The sequence below is a fragment of the Ursus arctos genome, unplaced genomic scaffold, assembly GCF_023065955.2.
Source record: "Ursus arctos isolate Adak ecotype North America unplaced genomic scaffold, UrsArc2.0 scaffold_21, whole genome shotgun sequence".
In the NCBI taxonomy this organism is placed as follows: Eukaryota; Metazoa; Chordata; class Mammalia; order Carnivora; family Ursidae; genus Ursus; species Ursus arctos.
In genome coordinates, this window is record NW_026622886.1 from 49,902,676 (window position 1) to 49,917,632 (window position 14,957).

Sequence of the window (14,957 nt, forward strand, 5' to 3'; positions counted from 1 at the left end):
TGGAGCCTGCTTGGGATTTTCTGTCTCTCTCTCCCTCCCTCGGCCCCGCTTCCCCCACTTCCCTTAAAAAAAAAAAGAAGAGAGAAAAAAGTTTCTCTTGGGTATATAAATGAGAAGTGAAATTCCTGGGTCAGAAAGTATGTTTGTTCATCTTTATAAGATGGTGTTATATACTCTGTTCCAAAGTGATAATCCCAATTTATACTCCCACTAGCAGTCTTAACTAGTACTGTCACTTTGTATTCTCATCCACATCTGAACCAAAGTATCTGTTGCCAGAGTCTCTGCTCTTGACATCATGACGTACTACCCTCTGTCCTGTCCTGGGCTCCTTTCCCAGAAACAGCATGAACCCTACATACTCCTGGGGCCAACAGAGATGACCGGGAACTAGGAGCATCTCTGGGTGAGCTGCAACAAGGGTTACAGGGCCTAAAGTGAGGAGATTGGCGGGGCTTCTAAAACCCAAGAGATTCCAAGGATCTCTAATGGATTGTTCCTCTTCCATGAAATTGGGAGCTCCAGTCTCCTTGGGTGCCCTCTGACCTGTTCTCAGCAATTTCCTACATGTGGGTGGGTTAGATGGGCTCTCCGCCTTTGCTGTAACTGTTCCTGTCCATCCCTAAGGTGGATGTTGGAGGAAGAGAGGAGCACAGACCCTAATCAGTATTCCTCCTCTCTCCCCACAGGTGTATTGGATGGGACCCATGCTGGGGACCAATACTGCAGAACTCTTCTTTAAATTTTTGTTCTCCTCTGGTGCTTCATGGGAAAAGCTTGTGGCCTGTATGGCTTGCCATGGTGTAGAGATGGTAGACCTACCAGTGTGTCTCATTCTGCCTTCTCTACCACCGCAGAGCCCCCACCTCTAGGCCCCAAGGCCCTCTTCAAGCCTGAGCACAACTGAACCTCTTTCCCCAGGCTCTCCTACCCCATTTTGTCCTCTTCTCTCTCCTTGACCAGCCTGCTTCTCCAGACACCCCTATTCCCAGACTTTTCCTTAGGGGTCAAGATTTAAGGCCCCAGGGTCCTGATTAGGACCATATTAGGAGGCATTAGACCCTCCCATTGCTCCATAGCCATGACTCAGTTTCTTTCTTTTCAGTACTTCCTGCTAGGACTGTGTGAGTTAGGAAAGATGAAGTATAAACTGATTCTGAAATTTAGCTACTAAGCCCTTTCCTCCTCCCCAGTCCCCCACCTCCACCCCCACCCTATCCATGGAAGATAGGTTCTTCTTCCTATCTTTGTAGTTTACAAGGCCAGGCTGAGGGTTTGGAAAGGGAGGTGCTGGCATGGATGGGGGTAGGGAACCTGGGCTTGGAGAAAACCAGACACAGCAGAACTATTCTGTCCCAGAGCTGCAGGGTCCACAGATTCCAGACCAAACCAACCAATGGGAAAAGGCCCTCTAATCCCAGAGAACTAAAGAATTCTCTTCAGTTATCCAACTTCCCTGCTGGACCCCACTCCTGACCCCCACCCCCACCCTTCCCCCTGGCCGACTGAGAGGAGCCTGAAGGCCCCCAGGAGCACAGTCTCATACCCTGTGAAGTGAACTCAGTTTGACTGAACTTCCAAGCAGAGTTGAGGGATGTTCTAATATAGAAGTCAATCAGGACCACGAACCCCAACTTTGACACAAAGAGAAAAACAACTTTTACAGTCCTCCTGTTCTTGGTCCTTTCCTCTCAGAGTCTCTCCAGCCCTTACTCTACCCCCACCCTAACACCCATGGCTCTGCTTCTCTCCCAGCGGAAGAGGGAGGGGAAAATCCAGCAGCTTTATCAGATGCATTAGAGTGGGCCCAGCCCTCTGCAGCTGTGAAGGGGTTAAGAGGCTGGGCCAGCCACTTCAGCCTGCCCCTCCCAGGGATTAAGAGTCCTCTATAAAGGGGACTGTCCACCCAGATCAGGCCAGGGGGGTATCAGGGACCCAGGCATTGTGCCCATCCCCCCTGCCATGTGGGAACTGCGGTCAGCCTCCTTCTGGAGGGCCATATTTGCTGAGTTCTTTGCCACCCTCTTCTATGTCTTTTTTGGACTGGGGGCCTCACTGCGTTGGACCCCTGGACCCCTGCATGTCCTGCAGGTGGCTCTGGCCTTTGGCCTGGCCCTGGCTACGCTGGTGCAGGCCGTGGGCCACATCAGCGGAGCCCATGTCAATCCTGCAGTCACTTTCGCCTTCCTCGTGGGTTCCCAGATGTCTCTGCTCCGTGCCTTCTGCTATATGGCAGCCCAACTCCTGGGAGCCGTGGCTGGAGCCGCCGTGCTGTATAGTGTCACCCCTCCTGCCGTCCGAGGAAACCTAGCACTTAATACGGTAATGGGCAGCTCAGTGGGATTGGGGGAACCTTGTACCCTGTCTCCCTGCCTGGTGGAGGCCTATCAGTTCCTCAGGGGTCTGGGACATTGTGTGTGTGTGTGTGTGTGTGTGTGTGTGTGTGTGTGTGCGCGCGCGCACATGCGTGTGTGTCAACGGTAGTTTGGAGGAGTAAGGAAGGCATAAAGGCCTGGACTGACTCAAGAGACCAGAGTTCTGGTTTCAGCTTTCGTTCCAACTCCGTGCAGATTCTTGAGGAAACTTATTTTACCCGGGGGGGCCTCAGCTTCCTCACCTGCGTAAGTGGGTACAATTCTTTCTACCATGAAGGAGTATTATTAGGAGAAATTAGAAACGAATACAGTCACTACGAAGGGAGTTGTATTATCCTCCCTCTCCAGGGGACTGATGCCATATGGGTTTTGCTGTGTGGGAAGCCTTGAGGAGGTAACATGGTGGCCACCCTGATGAGCTGCCTCCTTTCTTCTTCCTTTGACCAGCTGCACCCTGGGGTGAGTGTGGGCCAGGCCACCACGGTGGAGATCTTCCTGACGCTCCAGTTTGTGCTCTGCATCTTTGCCACATACGACGAGAGGCGGAATGGCCGCCTGGGATCTGTAGCCCTGGCTGTTGGCTTCTCCCTCACCCTGGGGCACCTCTTCGGGGTAAGCAGGAAAGCAAAGCAACTTCTTGTTTAAGGCTTCTAAGGCCCCTCAACCTTTCCCAATTTTGAAGTTTCTTTCTACCCAGCCCACTGTCAAACATGAACATAGCCCACCTCACTCTGTTTCAGTCGGCAAGAGGAATCAATGCTGTTCTATTCCTCTCTTCTGTGACCACTATACCTGGTCCTTGTTGACCCCAAGGTGGAAATGTATGCATCATGGGTAGATGTGGGCTTTGTCTATGGATCCATAGTCTGAGCCCAGATAAAGTGCCTTTACTCCACTGTGGAACCCCCATGCAGTTTGTCTTTCCCTACTTGCTGCTGGCTTGGGGCAAGTTGCCAGCCCTTAGGGGCATGTGGGTTGTAGGAGAAGACGCTGGGGTGGAGTAGGGGAAAGTGTCTCAGTTATGACTGTGTCTTTTGCAGATGTATTACACTGGTGCAGGCATGAACCCTGCCCGCTCCTTTGCTCCTGCCATTCTCACCAGAAACTTCACAAACCACTGGGTGAGTGAGGGGAGAGGGGCAAGATCCTGACGCCCTCCTGTATGGGTGTGGGCTGCAGGGTCCATGTTTGGTTCCTGCTTTTCCATCTGGATGTGTTAACAGCTTTACTAGCACTCAGCTAAAGGGGCTGTCACAGAGTTTGGCATGCCTGTGTGAGCAGGATTCATTATTCTGCTAGGAAGAGAGGTTCTTGCTCATATTGTTCCTTCACCGGTTGGTCAGGTATTTTTACTAAGTATCCACAGGATTCTAAAGCTAGCACTATGAGGATAGACAACTGAACAGGAAGTCAAATACTTCTACTCTCAGAGCTCAGGATGTGTATGAGTACAGATGGGCCTGTGTGCCTCTTCCCAGTTCTAGCACATTATTGGCCTTGGGTGTGACCATGGCAAATGACTGTCATTCTGCGCCCCAGTTTCCTTACCATAAAATGGGGTGTTAGGAGAAATCAGTGTGAAAATTATATGTGTGAAATATTTAGCACAGAATCTGGTATGGACTAAGACCTCAATAAAAATTGGCTATGTTTGTGTTGTTTGGCTATATGCCAGCCAAACATCCAGAATTAATTTTAAAAAATGTTTTTAAAGGTATATTTCCATTTTCATGGCAGTGTTATTCACAATAGCCAAAAGGTGGAAGCAACCCAAGTGTCCCTCACAAGTGAGTGGATAAACACAATGTAGTCTATACATGCACTGGACTAGTATTCAGCCTTACAGAGAAGGACGTCCTGTCACGTGCTACAGCATGGATGAACCTTGAGGACATTATGCTACATGAAATACCAGTCACAAAATGATAAATACTGTATAACTCCCCTTACATGAAGTATCTAGAGTAGTTAAATTCATTCAAACAGAGCAGAGGAGTACTTGATGGGGTATCAGGAGAGGGGGCAATGGGGAGCTGTTGTTTAATGGGCATAGAGATTCGGGTTTGCAAGATGAAGGAGTTCTGGAGATTGGTCGCACAACAATGTGATATACTTAATATTACTGAACTGTACACTTAGAATTGGTTAAGGTGGTAAATTTTATGTTATATGTTGTATCACAATTAAAATATTTTTTTTCCCAAAGCAATGTGCAAACTAGTGAAAACCGATAAGAAATAGAATATATATGTGGGATAAAGAACTAATTTGGTGAGTCAGAAAAAAATGGTAAGTTTTGAGGCACAGGAAGTCGAGCAGTTTAGAATTTAAAAACAAACACTGGTTTCTGCTTAAATAGCGCCCAGTTGTATGTGCCAAGTACAGATGTCTGTTTTCCACCCATAGGTTTGGAAAAAGAGAAGCCTTGCTCTTGATCCCTTCCCTGAGTCTGATTATTCCTCTCCTTTTCCTACAGGTATACTGGGTGGGCCCAATCATTGGAGGAGGACTAGGCAGTCTCCTCTACGACTTTCTCCTCTTCCCCCGGCTCAAGAGTGTTTCTGAGAGACTCTCTATTCTCAAGGGTGCCAGGTCCAGTGACTCCAATGGACAACCAGAGGGCACTGGGGAGCCTGTTGAACTGAAGACCCAGGCCCTGTGAAAGCTCCAGTTGGCTAGAGGGAGTAGGAAGCTTCTGGGTTTACTTGGAGGGGCTGAGACAGCCCCTGGATGAAGAAAGAGACTGGGCGAGGGACATGTACTTCTTTATTTTTTAATTTATGTGTGTGTTGTGTGTGTGTGTGTGTGTGTGTGTGTTTTTTTTTTTTGCTTTTTGCCGTGTGAAATCTTTCAAGTTGCATTCATGAGCTGGTTTGTGCAAACTTCCCTCTCTCCCCATCCCACCTCTCTTCGCCACTGTGTGTGCATGATTGTGCGTATGAATGGTATGAATGTGAGTGAACGTGGCTGTGTCTGAGTTTTGGGGCACAGCAGGAGAGGTAGGGAAGGGAAAAAGATGTCACCCTATACCTTCCTCTCCCAATCCAGTGTGGTGAGCACAGGGAACCAAGACATTTAAGCTTCTGGCCTTTACCCTGCTGCCAGTCAAGTTTATTATGGCCCTAGGTTTATTAGGGAGCAGGGAAGCAGGGAGTACTCCTCACAGGAGGCAGATGGAGACAAGGCATTCCAAGGGTTGGGAGAAGGGGCTGGGGGCAGGGAGAGAGAAAATGGAGGTATGAGCCCCAGATCAGGCTTCAATTGTACCAAAAAGTTTTGGGGAAGTTAATGGGAGAGTGTAGCCTACTTATCTCAGGGATGCTTGCCCCAGGGACTTGGATGGGGAAGTAGCTCTGAGAAAAGTGAACACTGGGGTTTGAACTGTTCTGTAAAGCCACATAAACTTGTCTACATCCACCAGCTGGGTTTTGTGTTCATTCTAGTATGATGGATCTCTTTGGAGGCCCTGGGCCAGTGAGCTCCCAACCTAAACAAGGGGTAGGGTGAGCCTAGAATCTAGAAAATTGAAGTAGTTTAGCGGTTCTGCCAGGTTCTGCCAGACATCCCTAGAGGGGCCTCCGGTACTTAAGCCAAAGAAGAGTTCCCTAAGGTCAAAACAGGAAACGTGATGCCTGGAGCAAATGCAGAGGTAAGGATGGGGGGCCGTAGGAGGGAGAGGCTTTGACCCTGAGTTTTAATTTAGCTAGACAGATCAAAACACCCTTCAAATGGTATCTTTCTGCTTTTACCCCTAGTTTTATAGTCTTCTTTATTTTCCTTTTTTGTGTGCGTCTTTTCACTTTTCTCTCATGTATCCTTTCATCTTCAGCAAATCTCTTATTAACTCTCTTCATATCCCAGAAATTGATTCCTTCTATTCAAATGCTTAATAATTCCGGAGGTAATTATTCGTCTGAGCCCTATCTTCTTTTGTCGTCGGCAAAATACACTCATCTCAGCAGAGTCCAGAGGAGATCCTCAACTTACCAGCGAATATTTATTGTTGTTCTCTTCCTTTTAGGAGCCTGCACGCTTCGCAAGCTTTAAACCAATATCTCTAGCATGAAAAGACACCCCTCCCGCAAAAAATCACCCTAGCCCGTAGCTCAACTCTTCACTTCCTCCCAAATAAAGCCTAATTTTTCTAACTAACCATGGAGACTTTGGAATAATCCACTTGACTAGGAGAAGGGGAAGAATGTTTGTAAATTTACCTCTAATCGGACTTTGATCCCTATTATCTTAAGTCAGCAGAAAATTCATAGCGCTGTGGTGCTTAGTTCATCATAGGGGATCGACTCAGATAAAACGGTGTTTGTACTCTCTTCCCTTTTCCTTACTTCATCACCAGCACCACCCTCTCGCTTGGGGTTACATGGACCAGCCCAGCTCGCCCCGCCCCACTTCCCACGCAGGCGGGGACTGGTCCCGCTGGGTCGGGTGGCGGGAAAAGCTGCGGCCCGGGGCCTGAGGGCCGCTGGCTCCGCGGGGATCCTGAGGACCGGCGGGGAGCGGGTGAGTGTGCGGGAGAGAGGGCTCTAGCGGACAGCGTTATTTCCGAGCCGCGGGGGCACTCTTGAGAGGTGCCCAGTTCAGTTTGCCGCCCCCGGCTTTCAAGTCAGAGGGCGGGGCTTGCGCGTTTGCTGCGCACGCGCAGTTCTCCACCCCGAGTCCCAAGTAGGTGCCGCTGCGTTCCGGATTCGCCTGGGTCTCTCCTTCGGTAGTCCCCGCGCTCCTATCTCCCCCGGGTCCTCGCGCAGGGGTGGGGCTGTGATGGGAGGTGGCTTGGAACCCTTAGGTAGAACAGACGGTTCCGGGGCATTTCCACTTTAGAACTTTCCATCCAGTTCAGACAAGAAGAAACAAGTGCCGCTTGGTGGCCAGCAGGAGTCGGAATTCGGAATTCGCTTGACTCAAATTTTGGGTTTTTATAGAACGGATTTCTCATTCCCTTCCCTCCTTTCTCTCGGGTGTCAGACTTAAGGAGGATACAGCTCTTGCTTGGGTTTGTTAGCTGGACTGTCAGCTACTAATTAAGCTCCTTCCCTTGAGTCTCAGTTCTTTACTTTGCCCTTCGTGCTGCCCACAAGTTACCTTTTTAAAAAGTCAACCTGGTCATTTCAGATTAAATTTAAAACTCCTCTTTGGCCACCCACAGTCAGGCTTAAATCCTCAGGTGGCGTCCATGGCCCTTCACACTCTGATCCTCTCAGCCTCATTTTCTAAAGCTCCCTAACATTTGTCCCGTGTCACGCAGTCGATTCCCAGCTACATGGAAGGGGTGTATCTACATTGTGCTCTTTTATGCTTTGCTGTTCCCTCTACTTGAAGTTCTGGCCACTTCTCTGCCAAATGAACTTCTCTTTCAGGACTGAGCTTACTGGTCCCTCTGAAAACCTCTATTTCCAGCCCCCCACCTCCCTGGCCAAAGTAGTCACTTCTTCCTTTGTGTTCTTGAAGTATTGTACCTCCCTCTATTATCAGTGTCACTGATAACAGTCCTGTAAAAAAGTTCCTAAGCTCCTAACAGGTACTCTGCACTTTGCTCGGTGACAAGTGGACAGAGATGAATAGGACGGAGCTCCTGACCTTAAAGAACCCACAGTCTGGATGGAAAAACACATATGAATGAGTCCTCTGCAGTTACTGGGTGACAAAGAAGTCTGCCCTGGCTTCCTAACTCCTCTCACTTTGTACTCTCTTAATTAAGCTTATTTACTGCCACAGTTTCACACACGTTCTTGGATTCTGATGCCTCCAAATCTCCAGCTCCAACCTTTCCTCCCTTAATTTCAGAACTTGTCTGCTTCAGTTCCAGTTTAGAAACCATTTATTGATGATTCACATTGTGCTGGTCGCAATGATTCCTGATCTCAAGGAGTTTATAATTTAGAGCGGTTAACAGGGGATTAAGTTAGAATCACCAGGTGAGCATTTTCAAAACACTCTCCTCCAGGCCCCACCCCTGTAAGTCCGGATTCTGTAACTAGACTCTGAAAATTCAAAAATGAATAAGAAATACTTTACATCCTCAGGGAATCTAAGGCTAAGGGAGGGAGACAGACATTTTCAAACAATCTGTTTAAATACGACGCATAACATGACCTGTAGTTGCCATGATGGAAGTATATTTACAGCACTAAGTAGACACAAAGGGAAGAGAGGTCACTTCTGTATGGAATAGTAGGAAGGAAGTACCGTTTGGGCAGAGCCTTCAAAGATGAAAGGATCGACTCTAGGGCATTTGGGACAGAAGAGTAACTTGAGAGAGCAGCTTAAAGGTAACCAGCAGGGAGATTATGAAGAACCTTGTATTGTAGGCATGTGAAGCTGCTGAAACTTTAGTTTTGTAGCGCATGCTGTGGCAAGTCATTCAAACAGTGCTAAAGTGAGAGGTAAATATTTCCTCCTATTGTAGTCCCCTCCCCTCGTCTCCCAAGAGACTATCACCATGAAGTGTCTTCTGTATCCGTTGAAGGGTTTTAAGCAGGGTAGTTATGTGGCCAAATCTAGTAACCATTTTGTGAATAGATTTAAGGGAATAAGACTGGAAGCAGAGAAGGAGGTTAGGAAGAGGATGAGTAACCTAAGCTGGAGATATTCAGGTCTGAACGAAAGCAGTAGCAATGGGGATTTATTGGGGTTGGATAGGAGAGCTTAAAGAGGTAGAATTAGCCTGAGTCAATGACGTGAGGTATCTAGGATGACGCCTAGCTTTCCTATGTGAATGACTAAGTAGATAGTGTCAGTCCCTAAAGAGATCCAAAATAGAAGTAGAGACAGATTTAGGGGGAAGATACTCCATTTTGCACATGTTTAATGTGAGGTATCAGTGAGACATAAAATGGAGAATGCTATTCGTTAGTGAAATGTGAGATTGACACCATGAGAGCTCAGTATGGCAAGAATACAGATTTGCTGGCTAATAACTCGGAGATAGTAGTTGAAGACGTGGGAATGGATGAGTTTGCCCAAGGAGGCTGTGTAGAATAACAGGAAGACAACCGAAGACGAAAGCCTATGAACATCTGTGCTTGAGAAGGAGAAGCCAATATGGCATCAAGGAAAGGTTTTGTTTTTTGTTGGATATTTTCCTCCCTGAGATGGAAGAGCTTTGAGCAACTTATTTGGGCCAATATAAAGAGAAGACTGGAAACAAATGAGAAATGAGGAACAACTGGGGCACCTGGCTGGCTCAGTCAGTAGAGAATGTGACTCTTGATCTCAGGGTGGTGAGTTTGAGTCCCACGTTGGATGTAAAGATTACTTTAAAAAAATAAAATCTTAAAAAAAAGAATGAGGAACAACCAACTAAGGGACAGGAAGTGATTGACAAATCACAAATGGAGGGCTTAGATTAGAAGCAGAAAAGTCTGGGTGGGCATTTGAAATATGTACGTTTTTAGGCTTGGGTGGAGAAAGTTCAAAGAGTTCTTCCTTGTCTGATGACGGACCTCAGTTGTTCCTCAGAAGAAGGGGCAGAGACACCAGCTGAGAGGTCTGGTAAGCAATGGAGAAGAGGGGCTTGAGGATAACCGTGAAAGCTAAGAAACAGTTGTTCCTTGGGAAAGAGAAGAGGAAGTGGACCAGGAACACTAAAAAAGATTGGCTGGGCCAGGCTGAGGGCCCTGCTCAGGTTGGAGACTACCCAGTAGCTGTGTATCATCCTGCAGGGTTTGGTTTTCTTCAGCAAATCTGAGTCAAGATTTAAGTTCAAAAGTCTAGAAAGTGGATGATCCGAGGTTGGGATCTTTTGCAGGGTTGAATGCAATGAAAGGAAAAAGATTGACACCTCACAAAGAGTGATATGTAGTGATACGATAGCGGGTTACATGATACCGCCTGTGTGACCCCCAATTTGATCATTTTGTTTTTCAGCTCAAAAATCTTCAGTGACGTCTTGGTTTTCCTTTAAATCCTTGAATTGTTAGACAAAGACAAGGTTGTTGCATAAAGTCAGTTCCAGCCCCTCCTTTCTACTGCTGTCCTGTTAGTTTCAGCTGCTTTTGCTCTGGCAGTTTCCTGCCTAAACGCCCCACCTCCTCCCGGCTACCTGAACACTATGGAGCCTTCGAAGGCCGCGATCTAGTCACACTTCCTCTGACCAATCCTCCTTGACCACTTTCACCTGGAAAGAGCCCTAGTTTGTCAGAATATTTGTTTCAATATCACTTACTTAGAGCTTATACTGACTTGTCTTTCACATTATTTCTTTTATATTGGGCAGGCTTTATTTCTGCAACTGTATTTCTTAAGTTTCGTTAGCACCTGCGCAACATTTCTTTTTTGGCTTTGGGGGCTCATCGTAAGCATTTAGTGACTGATTATAGAGTCCAATAGGCAGAGAGGAAATTAAGATTTTGAGAGTTCTTTCTTGGTGCTTAGCATTCAGTAAAGTGTCTGGTATCAGTGCTTTTCAAACTGTCTTCGTAAAGGACCAGGTAGGTTTTTTTTCCCCGAAGGTGTTACAAATCTACTTTTCTTTTTTTTTTTTTTTAAGATTTTATTTATTTATTCGACAGAGAGAGAGACAGCCAGCGAGAGAGGGAACACAAGCAGGGGGAGTGGGAGAGGAAGAAGCAGGCTCATAGCGGAGGAGCCTGATGTGGGGCTCGATCCCATAACGCCGGGATCACGCCCTGAGCCGAAGGCAGACGCCCAACCGCTGTGCCACCCAGGCGCCCCACAAATCAGTACTTTTCTTTCTTTCTTTCTTTCTCCACCCCCCACCCCACGTTTACTGAGTTATAATTGACATATGAAGTACTTTTCTAAAAACACTTCTGTAAAACACTGAAACTATTTAATTACTAATGATAATTCAAATAGTACTAAAGTGAAAGATAAGGGAGATAAATGTTTCTCCTACCCTAGACCCCCCCCCATTCTCCCCAGAGACAATCATTATGAAGTTTCTTATGTGTCCATTAAAGTGTTTTAGGTAGGGTGGTTATATGATCAAATCTGGTAACCATATTATGGATAGACTTAAGAGAACTAAGGCAGGGAAAGAGGTTAGGAAGCAGTTGAGTAATCTAAACTAAAGATACTCAGGACCTGAACTAAATTAAATTACTAGAAAAATAACATGGAAAAAAACCCATACAGAATATAGACTTTTAAAAATTATTAGATTTAGGGGGTGCCTGGGTGGCTGAGCGACTGACTCCTGGTTTCAGCTTGGGTTGTGATCTCCGGGCCCTGATCTCAGATTGAGCCCTGCTTTGGGCTCCACGCTCAGTGCAATGTCTGCTTAGGACTCTCCCTCTGCCTGTCCCTACTCACTCGCACGCTCTCTCTCTCTCAGATAAATAAATAACATCCTTTAAAAAATGATGAGAGTCAACAAACGTTAACCCTTACCTTGCTGTAAGATGTTCTAAATGCTTATGCTTCGCGTCTGTTCTGGATGTAGACTGATCGTTTGTGGAGCGGCAGTGGTCTGCTTACCATGCTTTGAGTACCACTGCTTTCCATGCATGATCTCATTTACACTTCCCCATTTATCTTCTCAGTGTACTGACAAGGCAACTGAGTTTTAGGTTAAGCCACAAACAGGATCGCCAGTGTGGTACTGGACAGTACTGGGATCCAAATGCCAAATGTCCTTCTGGTTATGCTAGTGATTCTCAAAGCTGGTTCTTAGAGTTGGTATGGGGCGGAGTGTTTTGTTTGGCTTTATTTTGTTTTCAAGAAGTGAGTTAATTTTCTATTTTCAATAACAAGTACATTTAATATTTTATCCTTTTTTTAAAATTTGGTTCTTGCATTTTGAGACCTACAAGTATTAATTTCAGAGGAATATTCCTTCATCTGAACCATTTAGTATTTAGTTGAGTGGGAAAAGTAACTAACATCCCTTTAAATGTCCAGGTCTGCTGGCTCTAAGATGTTTGACAAAGTTCCCATCTGTCTATGATAAACTGTGAAAGTAAAATATAATTAGTTTTTTCATAAATTGTAGTTTATCAAATTTAATGACTGTATTTTATCCTGAGATTTTGTTCTTAGTGGGTTTTGTTTTTGTTTTTTATGTTTAAATAGAAAATAGAATATATAGTAATTGCATGGGATTTTTTCGTAACAGCTTTATTGAAATATAATTTACAGACCATAAAATTCACCCTTTTAAAGTATACAGATCACAGAGTTGTATAACCATTTGCATTATCTAACATTAGAGTATTTTCATCACCCCGTAAAGAAACTGTGTGTGTACCTACTACCTGTGTTCCATCTTTCCTTCTCCCAGGCCCTGGCAACCACTAATCTACTTTGTGTCTCTATGGGTTTTCCTCTTCTGGACATTTCATATAAATGGAATCATATAGTATGTAATCTTTTGTGTTTGGCTTCTTTCACTGAAAATAGTGTTGTCAAGTTTCGTCCGCATTGTAGCATGTATCAGCACTTTGTTCCTTTTAATTGTCAAATATTCCATTGTATAGATACACCACTTTTTGTTTATTCATCAGCTGATGGACATTTGGGTTTTTTCCCACATTGTGACAATTATAAACAATGCTGCTATGAACATTCACGTACACGTTTCTGTGTGGACGTGCTTTTTATTTCTCTCAGATAAATACCTAAGCGTGGAATTGCTGGGTCTTAGGATAACTCTATGTTTAACATTTTGAGGAATTGCCTAACTATTTTCCACAGCAGCTGAACCATTTTGTAGTCAGCAATATGTGAGGGGTGTGTGTAAGTGTCCTTAAGTTACAAAAATGTAAGGTTGGCAACCTTATGTTAGTCTCCCTAAATTAAAAAATAAAAAATTAAAGACCCATCTAGGAAACCACTGCATTTCACAAAACAAACAAATAAAAAAACCCAAAAACCTATTCAGGAGTTTATTGATGAAAAATAAGAATTTCTTTCTTTTCTGTTGGTTCTTTGGCAAACCAGAATGGCTGGTTTTCCTGTTTTGCGTCTGTTGTGAGTGAAAGAGGCAGCATGGGGGGAATTGCTCTCAAAGCAGAAAATCCAGGAAGTATAATAGAATGCTCTTACTAGAACAAAGAGAAATTACAGACTGTGTTTATTCTGTCCCACGCCTGGAAACTGCACATGTGGTTTCTCCTTTTCTCTCTTTGCAGGAGGAAAGGATTTAGTAGAGGTAACTGTAGTGAGACCCCACTCTGTTGTCTGTGCATTAAAATTAACCTTTTTTTTTTTTTTTAAAGATTTTATTTATTGGGGTGCCTGGGTGGCTCAGCGGTTCAGCATCTGCCTTCAGCTCAGGTCATGATCCCAGGCCACTGGGATCGAGTCCGGCATTGGGCTCCCTGCTTGGCAAGAAGCCTGCTTTTCCCTCTGCCTGCCACTCCCCCTGCTTGTGTTCACTCTTCTCTCTCTCTGACAAATAAATGAATAAACTCTTAAAAAAAAATTTTATTTATTTGAGAGAGAGTACGCACGAGCACAAGTGGGTTGGGGGGTGGGGGACAGATGGAGAGGGAGAATCACAAGCACGCTCCCCACTGAGCAGGGAACCTGACCTGGGCCTCAATCCCAGGACCCAAGAGCCAAAGGCAAATGCTTAACCGACTGAGCCACCCAGGCGCCCCATGAATTAACCTTTGATGTTCACAGAAACACAAAAGAGTTTGGGCTGCTTCAAAACTCATTTACTGTGTAAGATAAATAATAATAATAATAATAATAATAATAATAATAATAATAATACAAAATGCAAAGATGAAGAGCTGCAGAAAGAGACCAAAGGGAACTTTGGGAGATGAGACAAGGTTCCTGCATCTCTGGGTGGAAACATTGAATGGACAATAACTCTTAGTGTGCCAGCCCAGCTGCCCCCATTCCTTTTGAAGGATAGTTGGAAGGAGACTTTTGGGCTAGGAGAGAGAAGATGGGAGGGAAAGACTGGGAGTACAGCAGTGGCTACCTTTGCCGTTTTTATTGAAAAGTATCATTTCACCCCAAGAATTGAAAACAATAAATACCTTTTTTTTTTTTAAAGATTTTTCTGTATTTGTTCATTTGAAATAGAATGTGTGCACCCATGAGCAGAGTGAGGGGCAGAGGGAAAGGGAGAAGCAGACTCCCTGCTGAGCAGAGAGCCCCACTCAGACTGGATCCCAGGACCCTGGGATCATGACCTGAGCTGAAGGCAGATGCTTAAGCTACTGACCCATCCAGCCACCCAGTGAATACCTTTATTTTTAAATACAAGATGTATCTTTATTATTAATTTCCAAGATCCCTCTTCTGCTTCAGATCATTCACATTTTTATGTAGTTGTTATTGTGAACATTCTACTTTATGTGCCCTTTTTTATTTTTATTTTTTTAAGATTTATTTGAGAGATAGAGGGGCGCCTGGGTGGCACAGCGGTTAAGCGTCTGCCTTCGGCTCAGGGCGTGATCCCGGCGTTATGGGATCGAGCCCCACATCAGGCTCTTCTGCTATGAGCCTGCTTCTTCCTCTCCCACTCCCCCTGCTTGTGTTCCCTCTCTCGCTGGCTGTCTCTATCTCTGTCAAATAAATAAATAAAAATCTTTAAAAAAAAAAAAGATTTATTTGAGAGATAGAGTGCGTGTGAGCAGGGGGCAGGGGAGG

At 45.4% G+C, this 14,957-nt stretch overlaps 2 protein-coding genes across 3 annotated transcripts in view; both read left to right on the forward strand.

Annotated features, from left to right (window-relative positions):
• Positions 1-689: 689 nt before the first annotated feature.
• On the forward strand, positions 690-5,877 carry MIP (major intrinsic protein of lens fiber). The gene is made up of 4 exons (XM_026500257.4): positions 690-2,322; positions 2,823-2,987; positions 3,416-3,496; positions 4,852-5,877. The coding sequence occupies exons 1-4, from the start codon at positions 1,963-1,965 to the stop codon at positions 5,035-5,037; spliced, it is 792 nt and encodes a 263-aa protein (XP_026356042.2). The 5' UTR covers positions 690-1,962; the 3' UTR covers positions 5,038-5,877.
• A 915-nt stretch (positions 5,878-6,792) lies between these two features.
• The window catches only part of TIMELESS (timeless circadian regulator), a 30,866-nt gene continuing 22,701 nt past the window's right edge, over positions 6,793-14,957 (forward strand). Inside the window, exon 1 of one of the 2 annotated variants that reach the window (XM_026500258.4) lies at positions 6,793-6,890. The gene's annotated coding sequence lies outside the window, so the exon portion shown is untranslated. Of the gene's footprint in view, positions 6,891-7,048; positions 7,096-14,957 lie in introns of those variants that run through there. The other variant, XM_057316251.1, reaches the window with a different exon arrangement.